Source organism: Siphateles boraxobius, unplaced genomic scaffold (assembly GCF_051911475.1).
Source record: "Siphateles boraxobius isolate OS27281-9 unplaced genomic scaffold, OSU_SipBor_1 1, whole genome shotgun sequence".
NCBI classification, from domain to species: domain Eukaryota; kingdom Metazoa; phylum Chordata; class Actinopteri; order Cypriniformes; family Leuciscidae; genus Siphateles; species Siphateles boraxobius.
This window is the reverse complement of record NW_027508699.1, coordinates 21023631-21048502: the sequence shown is the minus strand read 5'-3', so window position 1 is coordinate 21048502 and position 24872 is coordinate 21023631. Positions and strand designations below refer to the sequence as shown.

Below are 24872 nucleotides of genomic sequence, written 5' to 3'. Positions count from 1 at the left end.
ATGATGGCTGGGAAAGCGGAAAAGGTGTCCAAATACGAAACTTCAAAGCTTCTGGAAAAGTGCCGCAAGGAAAGAGACGATGCTTTGCACCGCGAGAATGTGATGAGGGAGAAGATGAGACAATACGAGTCTCGAATGAGATCAACCGAAGCTCTCAAACAGAAACTCAAGCAATTGGCTGTGGACAACAAGGAGCTGCGGAAACAAGTGAAGATTCTGAGGGCTGAAATTGGTTTAGAGTCCAGTCCCAAATTTCACGGTAAAACCACCAAGGATATAATCAACGACCTGCATGAGAAGGAGCGCGAGTGCAGTTCACTTGTTGAAAAAGCGGGAAAGTTAAGTTTGACCATTGATGAACTAACGTCTGAACTGGCGAACACTGTCACCTCAAAAACTCTACTGGAGGACCAGGTCCATTCCCTGCAACAGAACCTGAAGGAAATGACAAACAATCAGCGGCGTCTTCTGAAGCTCTGGGAGGACAAGAAGGCTCAGCGGGAACAGCTGTCCCTGCCCGCAATACCGCAGAGACCCGGACAAAAGCCGGTGGTGCATAAAGGCATCCAGACGGAGATGTCCATCAGTTCAACCCAGATATTACCCACTAATGCGTTTGAGACCAAGACCCGCAGAGAGATCGACAAAAGCAGAACTAATCTGGAGAGACGCAGCATCACGTTAGCAAACGGCACTCATCGAGAGAAAAACGCGTTGATTCAGAATGAAGCGAAAGGAATACACAACTGACAGTTATTATTCCATGAAACATTTGTTTTGTCTGTCTACGCATCATTATAGGCTGCTCTAAATAATACTATAAAACACATATGTTGTTTTTTTAAAAATAATAATGAAGAAATAACATGATATGAATATTTGAAGACTGTGTAATTACCAGATTTATTTCTTATGTGTCGGTTCATTGTTACATTTTTAGACTGCTATTTGATGTAATGCTCACAACATTAGGAATTACTGTTTAACATTAAATATAGGCTACAATGTATTCATTTTTATTCAGCTTTCCTTTATTTAATTAGGATAATGCAGGCTAATTGATAGGACAAGTCATTAATCTATATGTAATTAATTTATAAAAAATATGCTCCACTATATTTTAAAATCAAGTAAAAGAATTAATGACTATAATTGATTTGCGCCGAATTACATTGTTTAAAGGGAAAATCTACCCAAAATATCATCATTTACTCGACCTCATGTTGTTCCAAACCCGTATGACGACTTTATTTCTCTGCAGAATACAAAATTAGATATTTTGAAGAATGTGTATAACCAAACAGTTTTTGTTAACATTGACTTCCATTAACGCAATTCTCAGACATTTATCATAATATTTTCTTTTATCTTAATATATGACTTAAGAACGTAAGTCATATATACAGGTCTGGGACTACATGAGGGGTGAGGAAATAATGACACAATTTAAATTTTTGGGTGAACTGTCACTTTAAGTGTGATTGTACTCAGGCAGTAAGTCGGACGCACTCGCAGCGGTCCTTATGAGGTCCTTCGAATGTGTGGCGCGGGTACTATCCTCACTTTTGCCATGTTGATATGGATTTTACTCAAGTGATGCAGAACTGAAACAAGCATGACAAAATGTTTTCGATCAAACAGAACTGTTGGTTTATAAAAAAGGTAAGGACTGGTTAAATATAAACTGTATTTAAAGAACTGGACGGTAACCAACCAACTTTGGTTGGTAACGTTAGTTTTGTGTGCTCTCGTGTCTGTTTCTGAAAAATTGCTAGAGTATTACATTTTATTAGTTATTTGTAATGAATTCGAGTTAACTTTTAAAAGTATAATCGTAGAAAGATTGTGTTTGAGAAGGTGTATGAAATGCGCCTGTACAAAACCAAATTCTCATCTTTATTTTCAGGTTGTAATATGGAGGGCGATGGCGAGTATTGCATGGTCAGTGCTTCTCTTGCTAGTGACAACTGCAGTCTTTGTGCTCTTGAGTAGATTCAGCCTGTTTCACCCCATCCAATGGATTTCAGGTGAGGAAAGGAGCAAGAAAAGGTCATTTTACAAACTGCATAATTACAAGTTACTGATACCGAGAAATGCTGGAGTGTGACTTCATTATTCATATAAGCAGTGCTAAACCTCGTAAATTCTGACATGTGAAATAAATTAAAGATTTTTATTTTAAGTTCAATGCATATTTGTTTTTATTGCCCATATAGTATGATATAGCGAGAAAATGGAGCTCAAACTAGGAGGGGAAAAAAAGCAAATTCACATTTATTTGCATAGTGTTTTTTCCAATACACATACTAAAATGCCTTTTATTTGCCAAAAAAGTATGAATTTTCAATCAGATGACAGAAGGCATGCAGTAGATTCTTTGCAACAGGTATTTCAGCAGTGTTTTGATCATGTCAGTAATCTGGAGGCCTTATTTTTTTGGCTTCATGTAATAAACATCTAAATTGCCCTTTAGTCAGCATCTCAAACATTGCTTTCAGAATGCACAAGTCTTCTTACGGCTTCGAGCACCATCTTTTCCCTTGTCGTGCTTTGTGGAGTGGTTCTGATGATTGGCTTTTTCAACCTGGAGTTCTACACTTGTGAGTGAATTGACCAAATAGATCTGTCTTTCATGAAAATGCGAAATAATTTAATTTAGTAATTTTTGTATTGAATTACACGTGATGCTGATTGTTTATTTCACTCTTTGTGTTTCTGTTAGTGGTTCCTTCCATTCGGTGTTCACGTATGGCTCTTCTGGGGACAGTGCTCCACCCGCGACAGTGTGTCCATTCTTTGGTCTACTGCACCATGGGCATGTTGGTAATGTGGTGTGCTTCTGTTATCATCGGTGGACGTTACAGCACTCTAGGAACTCCATGCAGGCAAAGTGAGAGGTGTGTTATGACGGATTCTGTTCGTCCCACACTCACTGATCCTTCGACATGCTCAGAGGATCATGTTTCGATAATTGTATTCTAGGCACTGCGGTTCTTTCTTCCCCAGACGAAGAGATTGACACACATACAGATATCTTAAGTTGTTTTAATTAACACTGTGTAATCGTATCTCAAAATTACCGGAGGTCATTCTTACCCTAATATAGGCCAAGTGCACCTCTACATTGCAAATGAAATGCATTCTCTGTCTGCGCTTGGTTTTTAATGATAAATGTTTTTGTTACTCTATGCAATTTCTACCAATAACTGAAATGACTGTCCTTTATTTTATGTGGGCTTTTCAAGTGATGAATTCGTGACCTGTCTGAATGAGTATCATCTGTTTCTTCTCCTGGCTGGGGCCTTCATGGGATACAGTCATAGTTTTTTGGGAGTGGTTCAAAATATGTACTATGTGTCCTTTCAACCCATACAAGTAAGTATTTGTCTCTTCAGATCAGTTGTTAAATGTCATGCATAGTGGTCGACTGATACAGATTTTTTTTATATAAACTTTTTTTTTTAAAACTTTAGATAGAAACTTTTTGATTCTGTAATCCAATTATTTATTAGACATTCAAATACTTGTTTAAATGATATAAATGCATTTTTGCCATAGTAAGTGAAAAAAGTTAATAATTTGCCTTTCAGTTATGAGACAAAGATTAATGAATCTTAATTTACAGTTGTTGTTTAAAAGTTCTGTCTGTGAGGGTGCTAGGTTCACAACACTGTCAAAATAATAGTCCTGTTTTTGAGTCTTTCCGGCCAATCGGAAAAATGTATCGGTCAAAGCTGGTAATTTAAAAAATACCAAATATCAGCCAATATATCGGCCTCAGATATACATCAGTCCACCACTATTTCTATTGTCTTATATTCATGAAAGATTTGATAGTTACAAAAGTCTTTAGAAGGTTTGAATAAGAATTAGCTGAATCATTAATGCTGTCAATAAGTTATCAATGGAAAACTCCTTGGTCTCTCCCACATTGGTTGTGAAGCAATACAAATATCCACGGTTCAAGGGCTGTCTACCAGCGGTGGTGAAGTGCAGTGTTATTCAATCCTTATATTCAGCCAGGAATTTTGCTGCTCTCTATTTCTTTTTTGGTAAGTTACATTGATGATCAGAGATACATACTCTAAAATTCATCTATTTTCCTGTTAGATTCTCTTTAAATGTTGATTTGACTTATTTAGGTTATGTTCCTAAGACCTGGATCGCCAGCACACTTAATCTACAGATAGACAGGTCAGATTTGGAACCACAGTCTACCAAAACTGGAATATGTAATGTTTACTAATATGATATTTATATAGTAAAATCAACTTATATTCATGAATCTTTACATCCCTTTTGCTACTTTAGTTCTCTCCAACCACTAGATTCATTGACCGGACTTCTAGACTTCTCCCTCCTCTACCACCTGGCGATCAGTGGCACTTTCCTGTATCTAACCTGGTACCTCACTGTGCTTCTCTTCAGGATTTATGTCACAGAGGTTTGATTCTTGGATATATCAAAGCAATTGGCATTACACTAGTACCTGTTTTGAAAATGATTCTAATGGCTCGTTGTGGATCTTCAGGCCTACAGTTTTCCAGTGCAGTCCACATTTACTGAGGATGCAGAGCAGTGTCTGCCCAAAGTTTTGTCTGAGAAGAACACTTCAGTCATGAAGGTCAGTTTTGTTTTGTTTTCTTCATTTTCAGAAAAACTCCAGGGTCAGGGAATTTTCAAATCATGATTTCCAGGCTCATGGAAATAAATAACACATTACGTTTTGGGAATTTCTATGGTAAATGTAATTTTTTTTTTTCTTCAAACTATAATTTATATCTGAAAAAATATCTGTTGAATATTTCTTTTTGTAATTACAACCTCAGTAAAAATAATTATTTAAATAATTTGCAATCGAAGTTTGCTGTTTTGTTATTTTCGTTATTACCAACTGGAAAATACGAATCCTGAATGTCATTATTGATGCTGGTTTGCAGATTTTATAGATCCTTAACTGATTAACTGTCTGTTTCACAGTTTTTGGCTCTGCAAGACCTGGCTTTGTTATCGCAACACTCTCCCTCACGTAGACTGGAAGTCTTCAGTCTGAGTCAGCCAGGTACAAACTAAAAACTTTGAAAGAACTCTAAACTTATTCCTTTTCATCTCTGGTAAACTAATGTAACCTGTACACGAAGGTGGTCACCCTCATAACTGGAATGCCATCAGTAAGGAATGTCTGTCTTTGCTGACTGAGCTGACACAAAGACTGGTGGCTCATCAGGATGCGGTTGCCTCTAATGGCCGAGTCAAATCTCAATCTGCCAGCAGTGACACCAGATCAGCCTGTTCAAGCAGCTCAGGTAAGGCCGCTTGGATTAAATCCAACAAGGGCAAAAATGACCAGTGAGTCCAGCACTGCCTTTGGTGACATGTTAGAGGAATCAAACTGCTCCAGAGAGGGTGAATGTTTTTTTCTTTCTTTCATCTGTAGTGATGTCAGGAACAGAGGACATTCCTGAGACTCCTCGACTCAGTGTCCCGCTAAGGACCCCTGGTTCAGTCTTCAAGTCATCGGTGGGGGGTGCGCACAGCGCTCTGACGGCTCCTTTCACCCCAGACGTGGACAGCCCTTTCTCTTCTCCCGTTATCCGACGACTGGTTGGCCAACAGGAACCCCAGTCTCCCTGGTTTGGTACTGTACAAAGCCCCCACGTCATGAGGAGGGGTCCCAAACTTTGGAGTGCCTCCACAGGTGATCTCAATAAAAAAAAATTCAAATTATTCAAGCAATATGTAACCTTGGGAAGATATATATGTGTGTGTGTTAGGTATGTAATGATTTACTCGCAACCGGTTGAAAATCGATAAAAATGTGTGACGATTCAAGTCGGTTGAAATGTTAAACGAATCGCGATACACGTTTTAAGCAGGGGCGTTTACTGTGAAGTTGTGAACCTCGCTTTACAGGCACAATAGCAGCAAGCACACACTGGCGCGAAGCCAGCGAGTGTTTTCACTTCATTCATGGAACTTGAGCTTGTGTGAGCCAAGCTCAACTTCCACAGGAATGAACTGAAAACGCTCAGTTTGTTCCGCTCGCGCCGCGCCAGTGTGTGCCATAGACTGGTGTGCACGCGCCGTCAAACACATGGCGACGGCAAGTGTAGATATTGACTCATTCAAATCGGAGCTGTGGCGGCATTTTAACTTTCCGTAGACTAATAATAATCACCACCGTGAGAAGCACAAGTCACCTCCGTTTTCATGTAAAAGGCATTAATACGACAAGTGCGAGAGCCACGGAGATCACAAGGTGCATCAGTGTTTCCGTGGCAACCAGGTGTTGTATTTATTTTACTATCTCTTTCTCTAAATGTGTACATGGATATATATATATATATATATATATATATATATATATATTTTATATATAATTTATTGATGGTTATGGCATATTTTTCTAAATCTGTGTTGTTGTTTTTTACTCTTGCTAGTGTAATGATACAAATGATAACAAAATTAAAACCCCTCTAAATGTGGTACTAATTTTACATAGTCTTTTACTTAGTGTGGGAAGGTACCAGTGTCCACCCTCTTGACCAGACAGACAGAAAGACTGAGTTAAAACAACCTTGAAGGGATTTTTTTTTTAAATTTCAATGTAGTTTTTTTATTTGACAAATATATTTTTAAATGAAAAAGAAATGTGCAGCATTTTGTCTGGGAACTAATAAAAGGGACACTTTTTCATTTATAATTTCTTAAATGAATCACTTGTTAAAAAAATCGTAAGAAAATCGTATCGTGAAACCAGTATTGTGAATCGTATCGTATCGCATCGTGATTTGAGTGAATCGTTACATACCTAGTGTGTGTGTATATTTATGTATGCATTAACAGTAACTCTTAAAATATAATAATGGTAATTTTATATATTTTTTTAATAGAATCATTATATTCTGTACCTATACCTTTATTTAATTAGCTAATATTTAACAATGAAAATAATTATTTCTATAATTTTCATGGTTAAATAATAGATAATTAACATAAAGTTAAAAAATAATTTAATTCATATTGAATTATAACTACATTTTAACATTTAAATCAATTTATAATAAATAATTTGAGTAATTTTTTTACTACATTTTTTTAATTAGTATCAGTAATTTATTTTATTTATTCATTATTTAACATAATGAAAAAATATAGGATTTTATAAGATTTTTATTATAACGATTTAAAAGGTATTGTATTATGTATTTTTAAGTGTCATGTTATTGGAGTTCATGTGGATCTGTGGACTTCTGTGTTTGTTTGTAAATCGTTTTAAGAAGCCAAAAACAAATTTAAACACTTGTAGACAATAATTCTCTATCATATTGTGATATAACATAGCTTATTTCTTTTTCATTTTAGAGTCACAAACCAATGGCAGTCCTCTGGCCTTCCCAGCCACCGTTCCTAGTCCTCCTGCAGCCAATCAGAAACCCAGCTTCCTGACCCAGTGGATGCAGAACAGGAGAGAACAGGTAGAATCTTCATCTAATTCCAACTGACCTGTAAATGAAGACTTTATTATTTCATAGGGTTTTCTTGGTTTCCAAGTGTGTGTATTAGGGGTGCGCCGATCCGATACTCAGTATCGGTATTGCTTCGATACTACCAATATTTGCCGGATCGGGTATCCAGAGGCGCCGCAATAAGGCAAGTAAGCCAGGCAATTGCCCGAGGGCTGATCATTCAAACAATCAGGAATGTTAATATAAAGACGCAGCAACATCTCTGCATTCCCCTTAGTGGGGCCCCTTTCTCATTAAACTGGTTATGTTTTACCGTCTCGCCTCAGCAGCCTTTTTCAAACTAGAGCAGCGCTTACTCGCGGTATGTAGAAAATGCATGATTTGATTTGTTAAACATGTAAAGGACTTATCCGTATGGTATGGCCGCTCGCTCTAACGTTAACCTATATAAATGTTCGCTATTATTAGGCGCATATCAAAGTGTTTGTGCGGAGTGTGGAGCGCACAATGTATTACATGGAGGCACCGGTGCGATTAGGCTACTTGCATTTTCCTATAGGCAAGGCAAGGCAAGTTTATTTATATAGCACATTTCATACACAATGGTAATTCAAAGTGCTTTACATAGAAGAAATTAAAATAATCAAAAGAAATCAGAATAATTAAAACAGTTTAGAATAAAAGATAAAATACAGAAATCAGAATAATTAAAACATAAAATAAAATACAGTGCAAACAGTCGGACGAACAGTGGCACAGTGCTCATTCAGTAAATGCACAGCTAAACAGATGTGTTTTGAGTCTGGATTTGAATGTGACTACTGTAGGAGCACATCTGATCTCTTCTGGAAGCTGGTTCCAGCTGCGGCTGGCATAGTAGCTAAAAGCAGACTCGCCATGCTTAGAGTGAACCCTTGGTATTTCTAGCCGATGTGATCCTAATGATCTGAGTGATCTGTTGGGTTTATATTCAGTGAGCATATCTGCAATGTATTGAGGTCCTAGGCCATTGAATGATTTATATACCAGTAATAATACTTTAAAATCAATCCTAAATGTAACTGGCAGCCAGTGTAAAGACCTGAGGACTGGTGTGATGTGTTCATATTTTCTGGTTCTGCTCAGAATCCTGGCAGCAGCGTTCTGTATGAGCTGCAACTGTCTTATGGTCTTTTTGGGAAGGCCAGTGAGAAGTCCATTACAATAATCCACCCTACTGGTGATGAAAGCATGCACAAGTTTTTCTAAGTCTTGACTGGAAACAAAGCATCTAATTCTTGCAATATTTTTCAGGTGATAATATGCTGATTTAGTTATTGCTTTGACATGACTACTGAAACTAAGGTCTGACTCCAGAGACACACCCAGATTCCTGACTTGATTTTTAGTTGTTTGACCCCTAGACTGAAGGTATGCGTTCACCTTGAGAACTTCATCTTTGTTTCCAAACGCAATGACTTCAGTTTTGTCTTTGTTTAACTGAAGAAAGTTTTGGCACATCCAATTGTTTACTTCATCAATGCATTGGCAAAGGGAGTCAATGGGGCTGTAATCGTTAGGCGATAGGGCTAAGTAGAGCTGTGTGTCGTCTGCATAGCTATGGTAAGCGATTTGGTTCTTTCTCATTATTTGGCTCATTGGGAGCATGTACAGGTTGAATAGGAGTGGCGCAAGAATTGAGCCTTGAGGGACTCCGCATGTCATGGATGTCCACTCAGACTTATGGTCTCCTATACTCACATAATAACCTCTGCCTCCTAAGTATGACCTGAACCATTTTAGGACTATCCCAGAAAGCCCGACCCAGTTTTCCAGCCTGTCAAGAAGTATTTTGTGATCGACAGTGTCAAATGCAGCACTGAGGTCGAGTAGTACCAGCACTGATAATTTGCCTGTATCAGTATTTAAGCGAATATCATTTATTATCTTTATGAGCGCGGTCTCTGTACTGTGGTGCGGTCGGAAACCAGATTGAAAATGGTCAAAGTATCCATTCGAGCTTAAGAATTTGTTCAGCTGATTGAAGACAACTTTTTCAATGATCTTGCCTATGAAAGGAAGATTTGAGATCGGTCTATAGTTGTTTAATATGGTCTTATCCAGATTGCTCTTTTTCAGGAGGGGCTTGACAACAGCAGTTTTCAGGGAGGTCGGAAAACTCCCAGAGAGAAGTGAGGCATTTACCACTTCTAGGAGATCTGCTTCTAAGCTGTGTAACACATTTTTGAAAAAAGATGTGGGAAGTGCATCAAGGGCGCAGGTTGATGTTTTTAGTTGCTGTACGGTTTCTTCCAAAATTTTGCCATCAATTTCTTCGAAATCAGACATAGTGGCTACTTTCTCGTGCTGTTGTTTGATCTGCCTGACCCCAGCGCAACTCAAGGATGAGCTGATCACCTTTCTGATATTATTGATTTTCTCAGAGAAGAAAGAAGCAAACTCACTGCACTTTCTCACTGAGAGCATTTCACTGGGAATCTGGCTTGGGGGGTTTGTCAGTCTCTCTACAGTAGCAAAAAGAGTGCGCGTGTTGTTTATATTGCTGTTTATAATATTCGAGAAAAAAGTCTGTCTAGCTTTGCTTAGTTCCTTATTGAAAGCATGGATGCTGTCTTTGTAGATGTTATAATGGACTACAAGTTTTGTCTTCCGCCACATGCGCTCTGCTTTTCTGCATTGTCTTTTCATATTTTGCACTGCTGTTGAGTATAAACAGTGGAAAGAACTTAAAATACTCTATAATTTCTGGCCACAAGGAAAAGAATAATGCATCAGTCGCAATTTTACTTTTATGTGTGTAAACTCACAATAACAAAAAAAGTTGTGCTTTTGTAAAATAAAATAAAACAATCAGGGCGCGCTTTCATCGTCTCCGTGAACTGGAGCGTGTCTCAAAAATAAACAGAAACACAGCTTATACCAGCCTCTCATACATGATAAATATATCTATATAAAGATTGAAATGTCCACTTTTAAACGAAAAAATTCTAATCGAAAGCAAATATCATCTGATTATGTAATCCGTATGAAAGGTGCATTTCTTTCTAAAGGCGCATCCACTTTACAGCGGAGATGTATGGAGATATGTTTGCAGCTGACACTAATCATTTTTTTAAGACATATTTATTATCACTAGCCTGCTTTTGCGGCAAGATTTATGCATGCGCTTGAATATAGGCTTCCTCCATGCACCCAGTATTTAAACAGAAATTAATATAAACGTGTGATTAGTGACTAAATCTGTTACACATTTGAAGATTTACTGTATCTTGAAGATTGTTGTATTGTATCTTCTGTTATAAAGATGAAGATTGACATTTCGTTAATTAAAAAATAAGCACATAATGTTGTGAAAAATAAACAACTTGTGTTCTGTTAGATCAGGGGTGTCAAAGTCAAATGGACGGAGGGCCAAATAAAAAATTTAGCTACAAGCCGAGGGCCGGACTGTTCGAATGTTCATTGAAAAATTTTTAAATGACGCATATAGTCTAGTGAACCTAATTGAACCTACTGAAAACCTAACAAATATATTCCAATATGATCAGATAAATAAAGCAATATTTTCTTATGGCTCTGTCAGTAATCTTTAATTTTCAACAGACACAAAAGACAAATTTCCTTTATATAAAAATCCCCATAACATGAACATTAAATGAAAGAAACCGGTATTCAAGGCACCATCAGTAGCCTATATTTTCTATTTTAGCAAAAGTGGGCTAAATTTACTTCAAAGAAAAAAACAATAATAGCAATTTTCTATCATCCACTCAACTGAAATATTTTTAAAATATAATTGGATTGAAATACAATAAAATAAAGTGCCGAAATCTATTAATCAAAAACAACACTTTGTTTAAGGAGAAGTAACATGCAGTGAAAACAAATATTAAACTTTAATTTTTAAACTTGAACTGAGTAAAAACTCTAAATATGTGATTGCACAGTAATGTTCACTTGTTTGAGGTTGAGGGTGATACTTGGTGGTGTCCCATCTTTTCCACAAGTTCATCAATGTTCGGGGTAAGGCTCTGAGCTGAGGAAATCCTCAGAATTGAGTGGAGGTGTTCAGCAGTAAGTCGACTTCTGTGTGATGTTTTGTTCAGGTTCATCAAAGAAAACAGTTGTTCACACAGGTATGTGCTGCCAAACATAGACAACGTTTGAGCAGCCTGGATGCGCAGCTGGGGCATTGTGTCGGGGAGGAAACGGGCGAACTCCGCAGCACCCACTGCCGCATATTTTGCCCTCAGTGCATCATTGCATTGGAGGTCAATCAACTCCATTTGGAGGTTTGGTGGTAAGCTTTCCACGTCAACAGCAAATGGGTTACCGAGCAGTTCCAACCTGCTTTTTTGTGCTTCAAAGTCAGCAAATCGGCGTCGAAAGTCAGCGGCAAGCATACCTATTTTATCAGCCAACTGTGCGCTCGGGAACGCACTGGTAGAGAGCTTCTCTTTCATGGTCTGGCAGCTGGGAAAGTAGCTCAAATTTTCTTTCCGCATCTGCGTCTCCCACAGAGTCAGTTTGGTTTTAAATACCTTCACTGTACTGTACATATCAGAGATGACACGATCCCGACCCTGCAGCTGCAAGTTCATTGCATTCAGATGACTCGTAATGTCACACAGAAAAGCCATTTCACACAGAAAAATTTCGTCTCGGAGTTGTGTTGTGTCTTTCCCTTTGCTGTCCAAGAACAGACAAATCTCCTCACGAAGCTCGAAACATCTTTGAAGCACCTTTCCCTGGCTTAGCCATCGCACCTCTGTGTGATAAGGCAAATCACCATGCTCCGTTTCTAACTCCGTCAGAAATGCCTTGAACTGGCGGTGATTCAAACCTTTGGCTCTGATAAAGTTAACTGTGCGCGTGATGATGCTCATTACATGCTCCATTTTCAAGGCTTTACCGCACAACGCTTCCTGGTGTATGATACAATGATAAGCTGTCAGCTCACCTGTCGCGTTTTCCTCTTGCATCTTTTCCCGTATCTTCGCCACCAGTCCGCTCCTGTGTCCACACATCGCAGGTGCTCCGTCGGTTGTCAAACCCACGAGTTTTTCCCAAGGCAGCTCCATCTCATTTACACATCTTGACACCTCTTCATACAAATCATGCCCCGTAGTTGTGCCATGCATAGGACGTAAAGCCAAAAACTCCTCTGTCACGCTTAGGCTGGAGTCCACTCCGCGGATGAAAATTGACAACTGGGCAATGTCAGAAATGTCGGTGCTCTCATCCACAGCCAAAGAATATGCAATGAAATCTTTTCCCTTTTTCACAAGCTGCTCTTTTAGATTGATGGACAACTGGTCTACTCTCTCGGCAATGGTGTTTCTGCTCAGACTCACATTTAAAAAGAGTTGCCTTTTTTCTGGGCAAACTTCGTCACAAACTTTAATCATGCAGTTTTTGATGAAATCCCCCTCCGTAAATGGCCGGGCTGATTTAGCGATCTCTTCTGCCAAAATAAAACTGGCCTTGACAGCAGCCTGGCCTTGTGATTTGGCTTTTTTGAACAGAGCCTGTCGAGATTTGAGGCCTCATTTTAATTCCTCTGCCTTTTGTAGCCTTTGTTCCATGTCCATATTCTTGTTTTTGTCCGCGTGTTTCGTTTCATAATGTCGTCTCAGATTATACTCTTTCAGTACCGCCACACTTTCTCCACACAGAAGACACACAGGTTTTCCAGCTACCTCCGTGAACATATACTCCGACTCCCACCTTGTTTGAAACCCCCGGTTCTCAGTGTCCACCTTCCGTTTTGCCATTTTTGATGGGTATCTGAAAGTTAATTTTACTGTGATGCTGACGACTGCTGTGCCAATAAATATTGAAATGAAGCAGCCTACTGCTCGGTGCGTCACCGTTGCATTGTGGGAAATGTAGTATTGGTGCGTGTAAAAGATCTGCGGGCTGCCGGCTTGCTGCGGTCTGCGGGCCGGTTCTAATAATAAATCAAGATCATCCCAGGGGCCGTAAAAAACCTTCTCGCGGGCCGGATGTGGCCCGCGGGCCTTGACTCTGACATATGTGGTCTATGGTTTGCATAAAAGGACTTCAACGTGCTGGAGTTTCACATGTTACTTTCTACCGGGTGTCTGTTAGATCACAACACAACTGATCAGGGAACACAACACTGGAGTAGAGAGCGATATAATTGTTCTTCACGCACACATTAACTGAAATTTAAAACTGTCAAAAGCCTCAAACTAATGAATAAAGAAATATATGTATATCTTACTTTTGTGCTTTGAACTTTTCAATGCGAAGCGCTGCGCGCCGTGACTCCATATTGCTTCGAGCGCATCATTCTGCACACGGGATGCGCATAAGGTTTCTTGCCGCTCTGAATTGGAGCCTTTCATATTACAATACTTTTGCGCACTTTATTGATAGCCTTAAGCCGTGTGTCCACCAAAGCGTTTTTAGCCGGCTGAAAACGCTAGACGCTCTGCTAAAAACGCATAGCTGTGGGCGCTTGAGAGCGTTTTGGCAGCGCTGCGTTTTTTCGGTTGCAACGATTCGTTGCTATGATACAGAATATCCACAGCACAGTTTACTTGTAACTGATTTCACAGATAATTTGTTTCATACTAAAAATTTATTTTTCATCCATTTTGTTCGGTTAGCTCTGCTGGTTGACGTCGTTGTACAGAAAGAATGTTGTGACAGTTGGTCTGTGTGATATTTGTCCCGCCCCTCCACCACTGTGATTGGACTGCTGGTTAAAAAGTGACAGCGATGAGCGCAGCGTTTTACCCAAAGTTGAACATTTTTCAACTCTCGGCGAACAGTAAAAAATGCCGGGCGCTCAGCGCTTGAGCGTTAAATACACGCTCAGCGCCTCGTTACGCTCATGGCGTTTAAAAAACGCGGCGCTCCCATTGAAAACAATTACAATTTTACGCCAAGAGCGTGAAAAAACGCTTTGGACACACGGCCTTAGTTGTTCTGTCCAATCTATCATGACTTCCTTTACACGAGAGTAGATGTTAAAACTTCATGCTGATTTGTACTCGACTTTCGCCAAGATAAGCACCAACTAAGACATAGCTTTACAGTAACCTATGCTTCTCCATTCATTTACGCCTCTTTCCATCTGGTGATGTGAATCTCCTTCTGTCTGGTGTTAATGGCTGCAGGGTATTTAGCGCGTCAGCACACACAACGGCTGCAACCACAGTGCGGTCTCCCCAATGTATCAGCATGACAACCGTCTGGATTGAGCTGAGTAGGAGACATCTCTAGGGTCTTCAAGTGGGCACCTTCCGTCCTCAGTGTTTCGTCAACTAGCCCACGACACCTCAAGAGGGCTCGACAGTGACTCTGGCGTCCCAGAGTCACCCCCCTCCGTCCCCCACTCAACTCAGCCCAGCTTACTGACCTTTACATCCATCCTGCTGCTGAGGTTGCTCCTTCCTCGTAGTTCACATGTGACCTACCAACAATCTCCGTAACCCGACCATACGCGCCAACCCGTTTGACTAAGGCTGTCGAGCCCCACTGCAGTCGTTAAAGCAGGTCAGTGGCAACGGTTCCGTATGGCATACTACCGAAAAACACAATATCTGTCCAAACACCAATCCTCATTCACGCAAAATACACAGGACGTAATAACTGTAACTACTATGCAAACTATACAACTAAACCAAGCAACCAACCAACCAGACTCTGAGTTTTTCAAGAATTCTTCGAAACCGTAGCTTGGTAGCCTGTACACTGCCAGCCAGAATCTTTCCGTCTCAACCACAGCCAGTTGCTGCTCCTTTCTGCTGCTTCAGATAAGTTCTGTACTGTGCGACGCAACTCTTGGCCACTGAATCCGACGTCTCTGAGGAACCGGGTTGTGGAGTGTGCCACAAATCCTCGACAACCCACTTCCACTGGATAAACACGGACTCTCCATCCTCGCTGTTCTGCTTCAGTGGCCAGATGAGCATACCGCAGTTTCGTCCTCTCATATGCCTCATCTACCGCATCCTCCCCTGGCACTGTTAACTCTATCAGTTGAACAATGCGTGCTGATCCAGACCACAAAACAATATTTGGTCGGAGGTTAGTGGTGGCAATCTGAGGTGGAAAAATAATATGTTGCTGCTTCATTAAAAAGTTGCTCTTAAAGTTTTAAAATAAATGTATTTTAATTATATAGTATATATTTTGTCTGTATATTGTTTTACAAAGTAAGTAAAATAATGTTTAAATCAAGCTTTGGGTGACACTCTTCCCCACAGTGAGGCATACAGATACAGTTTATTAGGTAATTTGGCACTGTTTTTTTATTATTATTTTAGTATTGGATCGGATCGGTATCGGCCAATACTGAGTCCCAGGTATCGGAGGCAAAAAAGGCGGATCGTGCCACCCCTAGTGTGTATCCATAGGAACTGAAATGACAAGCTTTTGAGTGTCCAGTTCGGTTGCTGGAAAAAAAGAAGCCAGTTCACGTTACAGTGTGATACCGTGACATGGCCTAGAGACACCTGTTAACTCATGTTCCTGTCATACTCTCAATTGTTCTGCCCAGGTTAAAAGCTTTTTGGCAAAGCGGGTGCTGATAGTGTATTTATTTAACAAGGTAAGGTTAAGCATGCATTACTTGAATGGAGGATCTGTCTGCAATGGCATGTTGCATGTCCCCACAACAGATTTTTAGTTGCAGCAATCATTAATGCATGTGTCTAGATTCTGCCCATGTTTAAATTAACACTAACAACATTAGTCTCCACTGTCCTTCTAGTTATGTAGGTCAGTTGTAGTGTTGGATTATAGTGACCCAGTTTACACAGTTTTAAATAAAAACGTGGCATATTACAGTTTATGCTTTAAAAGTTTTACTTTAGACAAAATCAGTTTAATCCTTATCCATTCATTATAATACCATTATTAGAGCAACTGTAGATAAACTGGGTCTGTATGTTGGGGTTTAGTCAAGTCCAGTGTTGTTTCTCTCACTGTGATTGTCAGATGAAGGGCTTCCAAATCATTTGAATCCATTTATACAGTGTGTTTACGGTATATATACCTTCTTGCATGCATTAAATCACGTATTAAATTTATTTCAGACTCAATATAATAAAAATCACATTTATAATGCACGAGTCTTTTAGCATTTTACATATTTTTATTCATTTATGCTTTGTACCTAATGTATAGGTATCTGAATCATGCTTTTTCCATATTAAAAAGTTTCTTTCAATTGAACAGCTTCCAGAAGCCTCAAGCCAAGCTCTGTTCGCTGACAGCCAGGCTCATATCTGGGCTCTCCAAGGTCAGAAAGTAGTGATTCATTTTTAAGAGATGCCATCTTGCATGTTTATTTGTTTGAATGATTTATTTAGTCTTTTGTTATTTCTATTTGTTAGGACTATCTCATCTGGTGGCAGCCTCTTTCTCCGAGGATCAGTTTGGAGTGGTGCAGACTACATTACCTAGTATTCTTAGCTGCTTAGTAGTCCTGTTAGAGGTAAAACAAGTTAGTTTTGGACATTAAAGTGTTAAAAGTGAAGGGGGCAGTCTCATTCATCTGGTTAATCTTACTTATTAATTGTAGGCTGTTGACAGACACTTCAAACTGCCACATGCTTCCAGCAAACCTGCAAGGACAATCTGCAGTATGGGTGATTCCACTTACAAAACTCTAAGGTTTGCACTGAGGGCTGCGCTAAAGACGGCCATCTACAAGATAACTACCACTTTTGGAGAGCACTTGAAGTAAGTCGCATCATTCTTTGTAGTAATATTGTTGTGAAACGTAAACGGGATAGACTTAAACCTGCTGTATTGAATAAAAAGCTTTATCATCTTTTTTTACAGTACAGTGGTGCATGTTTACGCTCAATCTTATTGTTCATTTTCTTTGTTTACAGTGCTGTGAATATTTCATCAGAACATAGAAAAAGGCTTCAACAGTTCTTGGAATTCAAGGAATAGTGCACCACACAACCTCGTCCTCTCAGATGTCTTTGAATATGTGTGTGTCAGGAGGGATAAGAGACAATGTGATTCTTTGAAAGGTCTGATATATGGGGGTTTAGCACTGTATATCACTCAAAGCCTTATAAAGTATATTGCTTTACAGCCTGGTGCTGCATTGTATTTCCCCTTGAAATCCCAGTAACTGTAACATTTACATCTTTCATACACAATTCCATAGCCTGGTGTACTAGAATGTGATGAGAGTTTAAGTCTGGTGGATTTCAAAATCATGTTGGGGATTTAAGGAAATGTTTAAGATGTCATCACTTTTCATCTTGCAGTATATTTAGATTTTAGTATGCTACCTTTAACAAAAATGAGGGGTCAACACTTTACATTTGAGTCATTTATTGTTCACGTTCTATGTTTGTGATGTTTTTAACAGCACTATGGTTGGATGGTAAATTATCAAGGCCCATTTGCGTTTCATGAATTTTCACTATGCTCCATTATTAATCTGGTTTACATGGTATTTGTTTGCCAAGAAATCATCGATTGGTTTATTTGGTTAAATCTCAAATATTTACTTTCATGTAATTAAATAAACTTTTCTAAAATGTCATGCAAATGGCTGCAGATGCATTTAGCAGATTTTTCTAAATGTCCAGTTCCTCCGATTATACAGCAGATGTCACTGTTTGTATTCTGCGCTGCACATCAGCTATATTTAGAATTAAATGTCAGTGTTTACTGTGTAATGTAGTTAATTATAATTGTGTTTTATCACTGAATATTATGTAAACTTCCATGCAGGGTAACTTTTTAGATTTTTTTTTTCAAAGTATTTCTCAACATGTTCATTTGTAACACCAAACACAAATGACATGTTTCCATAGTGATTCCTTAAACGTCATCTGGGATAATTATGGATTTAAAGAAATAATTTCTTGTTTCATAGTTCGTAAGTGAAGTAAATATGAATCGCCTGCAGAAGTCTATGTTCCATTAGCCTAAATCAGTAGTCTATTAGGCTACACTTTTATAGACCATTATGCCGATATCCCTCATATGATGTGTGTCTATTAGTTTTGTCAATTATATTATATTAATATAACGGTTTACACGCTTTAAGAACGAGAAGGCGTTATGTTTCACTTTTAGCCGCTTTGTTAGAGGAAGAGGTGAAACAAATTCAAGGTTATGGGTTTGGTCTTCATTCTGAGGGAAGGATGGATGAGTCTTACACATAGTGTCGTTTCTGCAGCAGTGGACCAACAGTGATTCGACTTCGGGTAAGTTCACTAGTTTTACCACCGTGCATGAAAACAACACTAAATTATGAACTTGTTTTTGTTTCGACATCAATGTCAAACCATCATATTTTGGGATCAGCACTTTTGGCTAATGAATAAAATGTTTTCAGTTCATCGTTTTGTTTCATGTTAATGTTTGCTGTTACACATAGGCTACTGAAGATGAGAATGCTCTTTGGTGTGTCGTCTACTTGCAAAACATGTTTTTCTTTTCCTTATTTTTTAGATAAACATGAGACTCGATCCTGTAAAATAATGCACGTTCAGCTTTGTGATTTATAAAAGGCTTGGTTGTATGTCCTGGAAACCACTCACAGAAAGGTAGCCTAATATCTTTCTTACTAGTAAACACAAACTTTCACACTTGGTCATATTATAGATACTTTATGAAGTATAGTTTATATGTTAAGACTTCAAGAAACTCTAAAAGGGATGGTTCACCCGTAAATGAAAGATGTCACGTTTGACGAGCAAATGACCGTTTTCATCTTTGAGAAATTATCTCTAACTCAAGTTCCTTTGACCTTAAACGATTTTCTTAAAATCATAGAAATTAGAGAGATATTTGTCTATGGGGAAATAAAAAGGGTAAGGTTATTGCGATTAACATATTTTAATATCCAGTTAAAGCCTATGGCTGTTTTAATTTAGCAGGCAATTAAGAGAAAAGTGCACATAATGAAAACTGCTGCAATCTTCATCTGGTTCCCATGGCTATTTTGTTTCGGGTGAGATTTTGAATACATGATGAAATGGTTTAGGTTATAGACTTTTCTGTCTCTTTCAAGAGCTTTTGTTTCCCACTGACCTAAACGCTATTCTAGCCCTTTTCCTTTTTGTGTAAAAGCCTACATTGTATTTTTTACGAGGACTTGAATTCATCCTACTAGTCCTTGTCCATCTTAGGGGTTCAGTTTGGATAAATATTTAGAATTAAAGTCACCATTAAGGGTTTATTACGATTAATTACAATGTTTGATTGCCTAAAACCTCTGTAATTTGGAGGAAAAACTCAAGTCGTTTACTTTTTTTATTATATATATATATATATATATATATATATATATATATATATATATATATATATATATATATATATATATATATATATATATAAATATCTCAGAAAATGTCTAACTCTTATGATGGTGGATCAATTCATGAGATTCTCTGTATGTTAGACGTTTTAGGAAATTGCCACTTTCCATGAAAGAAAAGAATGAAAGAACTTGGTTTTCCTGCACTATTGACTTTTACAGTGTTGGGGTTGTGTTTCAACCTCTATATATATATTTGTGGTCTAGTTGAAGTTGATCTAAACTTAGGTTAATTTATTTCGTTTCTCTTTTTTGCTTTTTATTATTTATAGTAATTATATATTTGTTTATATAACCTTATTTAGAGTGAATTTTAAGAGTTTTGTAAGATATGTTGGTTAACTGCTCAGACATAGTGTGATAGCAGTGACTTCAGTCAGACAAGTCAAGTCACTCCAAATTAGAGACTTACGAACAGTAAATGAAGTGAATCAACACAATGTCTGCAACGGTGGGAAAAAATGCTCAGACCTGTGGCATTGGCAACGCCAAGGTCATGGGTTCGATCCCTTGGGAATTATATCTTGTCTATATAGTGTATATCTTGAATGCAATTTAAGTCACTTTGGCTAAAATATATGCCAAATACATCTACTATCTACTACTATTTATAAATAATTTTATTACATTTATTGTCCAGTAAGAGAGCTTGTAAAATGCCCCTATAGCACAGAGAAAACGTACCTTCAGATATTTGAATCTCCTGAAAAAGGAGTAAGACCTGAGCCATCACTTAGTTTTGGCCTGGAATTGCATAAGCTGGCTTAGACAAAAGACTTTAGTCTTGACTTGAACACAGCGTTGGAGACTTGTAAACTTGTCTGGGTGATAGTTACAGTTTATCTGATAAAATTATATTGTGCTGTAGCAAGATGAGAAATATCCAGCAACAGGCACCTCAGTACTCTTGTGATTTATAGTGCAGGACTATTGGTCGACTGGCTCTTCTTCACAACCCTTGTTGCTGCCATGTTACATTTTTGTAATATGCTGAACTCAGTGTTAATATGTCCATTCATACGTCTCTTGATGATTTTGTGGTGCTCCATTATATGTTGCCAGTATTGTTGCAGTGCTATAAATCACTACAGTGACAAGTTATTTTTATTGGCATTTAATACTCCAAAAAGTTCATTTAAACAAACGCTTCAGTGAGTGTCAAATCTATTTTCATGTCCATGTAGATGTCTTGAAAGCTTTATAGCACTCATGCTATTTGTATTACTGTGGTTTTAGTCCGCTCTTAAAGTTAATTGAATGTGATGATGATCGTGTTGACAGGGACAGTAAAATAGGACTTTAAGTTTCCCGTTGATTCTGACTTTAAATGTTTAAAAAGAACCGACCTCACATATTGGGCTATCATGCCTAAAAGCCAAGATTCCATAAACTTTTATGGAATGCTGGGTAATGTGATCTGAGATCAACAAGAACACTGTGGGGGATCATCAGATATTTTCACTGCAACAAGCCCCAAAACGTTGCACTTCTGAACGCAGTTTTATTTGTGTGGTGTGTTTTATTGGTAGAACTCAGTTTTGTATTTATGCATTTTTCTTTCTCTACATCCTTGAGGGAGTGACCACGTTTACATTTCAAAGATTTATTTACACTAAGAAAAGTTAAAGGAGCTGAGGTTTGGAAACCTGATTGGAAATGCAGGATGGGAATTTTCTTGTATATGGCTGAGGAGTTTTAACAGAGGCGTACAGGGCTACTGTTAATACTGGAGCTACAGATGGGGCACTATATATGCAAGTTCATCCAAAAATCTTATTCCCACTTTGAAAAATATTTTTCATTTTTAGAGGGAAGGAAAACCTGCAGTCAATTGCTACAGTAAAACTCATTTCATATGATCAAACAATACAATGTAAAATTTATGATTTTGCCAAGTAAATAAGTACTGTATGAATTATTGTATGGGGAAAAAAATCCCAGATATCCTTGTGACACTGTGTTGTATTATATATAACAGTTTTACTTATTTAGTTATCTGTAATGGGTGATTAAGGGTGTTTTGTGTTACATTTTCCTGTTATTTGGTTGATCTTTATTGCATTATTTTGGTGTCGTGCTTTTCCCTGATGGTTGTTTGATGGGTGCACCCTCTGTTTACAAGAATTGGCCTTGTGTTATGGACAGGACACTTATAACGAACTCTGTTGTGATTTTTCTATTGTGCCAATTGTATTACTAAATTGATATAACTGTGTATTTCATCAAATTATATAAATATAAGTTGAAAATAAAATATACAGGAACCAGTAAGCCGTCCTGTAATACCGGAAACACTGTTCTTTCTCTCTAGCAACTTGTCACTCACATGAAATGATTGCAGCAGTTATCAAATTACAACGATCCAATCAATTCCATTCCTATATATTTTTCCTATATTCCTCATTCGATTACTGTTTCAGTTCATCCTATTTGGCTGCTTTTTTCTTTTCATTCTAACATTGAAGAAAATGAGGGATTTCTTTTCTCTATTTTCATTTTTTTTTTTTTAAATCAACATTATAGCAAGCATGCAAATTGATGGAGCTTAACTTATATTTCACTTGGAGTATTGCTTTACATTAAAAAAGTTTTTCATTAGTTTGTTGCTCTTCACGTCTCAAGTTACTCCTCATTTAAACATTTTGTAAATCCATAATCATAGACATTTACTCAACCAGAACCAGAATAGTTTTATTGAAATATGGAACACAAGTCATAACCAATTAGCCGCATGTAATTTAAAGATGTCTCGTCTCCTTAAACGGCAGTCCGTTGGCAGATGCGTAGAGTGTGTAAGTACTGGCTCCACTTACTGTCCGCCCACCGTATTCAGTAGAGAAGCTCTGTCCATGTCTGGTGGTTTGGATTCAACCACTGTCATTTCAGTGGAATTTCCTGGCTTCAGAATTTAGCTGAGTTTTTCTCACAGATTTGCACTTGCTTGTAAATGTTTGGACTGACGAGGTGGCTGTGCGGTCGGCTTTAGTTCTTCAGTGATGCGTCCTTCCGTCAGTGCTGTAATAACAGTCGTAATGTGAGACGCCAGGATCCTTTTATATTGTTAATTTAAGTTCCCTGTAACACAAGTCCTCGTATCCAGACATCTTCCATCACTATACAAAGAAATATTTTACTTCTTGGCGCCACAATATGGCCTTCTTATACATACATACATACATACATACATACATAGGCTACACACACATATATTATATAAACATAAACTTTTATGTTGAATGTGATTAATCTATTTTACAGCACTGGCTTGACTAATTTTTTTGCTCACCAGCCAGGCGGCTATTATCACATAATTTGTTAGTAGGTACAGCATATTAGGCTGCTGTCACTTTAAGACCTGAGGCACGGATCCATTATACTGTTACAAATGCGTTTTCTTTCTCAGCTGTTTTTACATTCACTTAAAACATAACTGACTGTGTTTACATGAATACTCGCCAAGACCAGCATTTTGACATTATTTTGTGTGTATTTGACTGTTTAAGCTCAGTTTGGGTGTGAGAACAATATCTGCGGGAATGAGTAAAATTATGCGCAATCACTGTTGAATCACCTGTACAAGCCAAGGTTGCCAGGTATGGCCTTTTTACCCTACACCAAACATTATTTGTAGCGTCCCTCCCTTCCATCCAATAATCACAAAAAGCTTTGTGCTTTGTTACTTGTAATAAGAAACAAAGTCTAAGCTTTCAAATTCTGTCCATTTTATCATGAAATTCAAACAATAAATGTTTTTTGACGCTCTTAATGTGAAGTAACAGAACACTGTAGCGCCAGTTCAAGTTTACACTAATTCCAAGTTTGCTGTTGAGATAAAAAGTTTGTAACGTTAGGTGTTTGTCGGATAACGTTAAGTATGAATGAGCATTTAACAAACCATCAGAGCCAAACAGCGTTGTCATTTGTTTACTTCCTTGCTACAACGTACAATTACCAATACGAACTATTACATGAAAACACATCGACGAAAAATAAAACAGGTTGTGGCCCGTAAACAAAAGCTTCTGTTTTTAAAGTTGGAACTGCTCCATCTTTCAGAACAGGCCGATATAGGAATCCTGCTATGTGCTCGCGAAGATTGTGAAAGCTTTCCTCCGTAACATGTGCAGCACAGAGAGTGAGATTTGGGTCATAATTATGAGGGACCGAGTTAAAAATAAATTTTAACCATTGATCCCTAACTCCCTCGTCCCTAGGAAGGCTGAACAAAGTGGACCTGCAACCGGGATGAAAACAACAGCAGCGTTTCGACCGCATTGCGACAACTCGTCTCCAAAACTGCAATATAAAATGGCCTCGCCCCGCTTATTAAGTATTCTCGGAGGAGGGGTTTATGTAAATAATGGGATTTGCTGACGTCCTCAACTCCAGAGGAATGTCGTGTTGTCCAAAACCGGCTGTTTGCTGTAGTCCTTAGAAATTGAATTATTTAAAGGAAATATCTCCCTTTGCTTCGAACTTTGAGCGCTGTAACTTTGCAGATGTTGTTTCTGCTCAAACAGCAACATTATACAATAGTTAAAGTTAGAAAAGTGAAATTGTGTTTTACCACCCCGTTAATGCAAGAAAAACAAAAAGTAACGAAAAAACATGCATGAACATCAGCAGCAAAGGCATTTCCAAGGGAGTCAGTGTCTCAAAAAACTGGATGAGAAAATAATCTATATTACAAAGATAAAACCATGCAAATATTACAAAATGTGACATTAAAAAGTGTATAAATCACTGTTTTTTCTAAAGTTTCACTGTCCAACAGCAACACCGGCAGGTAAAGTTACAGTGGAAGACCACATTTTAGTGAGCATTTAAGTGAAATTAAAGATCTCTCTCTACCTCTACCTCTCTGTATGTGTGTATATATATATATATATATATATTTATATATGTATACACACACACACACACACACACACTGACATAACCAACTCGACTTTACAAAGAATATTTAATGAAGACATTTTCCACTCTCTCTTGGCTCTGCACGCACCCATTTTGAACATCCAGTGATATGGCAATACTGTTTGATGTGAGTAATGTAAGATCATTATGAC

At 38.1% G+C, this 24872-nt stretch overlaps 3 protein-coding genes across 5 annotated transcripts in view; all 3 read left to right on the top strand.

Moving 5' to 3' along the window:
* LOC143737436 (uncharacterized) lies at nt 1-882 on the top strand. Its single transcript, XM_077228907.1, has one exon. It carries the CDS (start codon nt 1-3, stop codon nt 748-750), a length of 750 nt encoding a protein of 249 aa, XP_077085022.1. The 3' UTR covers nt 751-882.
* On the top strand, nt 758-18021 carry ndc1 (NDC1 transmembrane nucleoporin). Of its 2 annotated transcripts, XM_077228811.1 has the most exons (18): nt 758-1662; nt 1907-2027; nt 2499-2600; nt 2723-2897; nt 3246-3375; nt 3944-4052; nt 4143-4194; nt 4312-4444; nt 4532-4624; nt 4981-5062; nt 5142-5306; nt 5438-5698; nt 7366-7478; nt 16003-16053; nt 16683-16746; nt 16841-16941; nt 17029-17189; nt 17345-18021. In XM_077228811.1, the coding sequence occupies exons 1-18, from the start codon at nt 1624-1626 to the stop codon at nt 17406-17408; spliced, it is 2016 nt and encodes a 671-aa protein (XP_077084926.1). In that variant the 5' UTR covers nt 758-1623; the 3' UTR covers nt 17409-18021. The 2 variants fall into 2 exon arrangements, with proteins under 2 accessions (XP_077084926.1, XP_077084936.1); XM_077228821.1 differs by lacking the exon at nt 16003-16053 and having other exon boundaries at nt 1502-1662.
* A 583-nt stretch (nt 18022-18604) lies between these two features.
* The window catches only part of glis1a (GLIS family zinc finger 1a), a 29793-nt gene continuing 23525 nt past the window's right edge, over nt 18605-24872 (top strand). For both annotated transcript variants that reach the window (XM_077228844.1, XM_077228836.1), the window contains exons 1-2: nt 18605-18685; nt 18933-19027. The gene's annotated coding sequence lies outside the window, so the exon portion shown is untranslated. The remainder of the gene's footprint in view (nt 18686-18932; nt 19028-24872) is intronic.

Coding starts and splice junctions, on each gene's coding strand:
- LOC143737436 (XM_077228907.1), top strand. CDS start 1: ATGATGGCTGGGAAAGCGGAAAAGGTGTCCAAATACGAAACTTCAAAG.
- ndc1 (XM_077228811.1), top strand. CDS start 1,624: ATGTTTTCGATCAAACAGAACTGTTGGTTTATAAAAAAG. Junction 4,053..4,142: donor TGCTCTCTATTTCTTTTTTG/GTAAGTTACATT, acceptor TGACTTATTTAG/GTTATGTTCCTAAGACCTGG. Junction 17,190..17,344: donor ACTTTTGGAGAGCACTTGAA/GTAAGTCGCATC, acceptor CTTTGTTTACAG/TGCTGTGAATATTTCATCAG.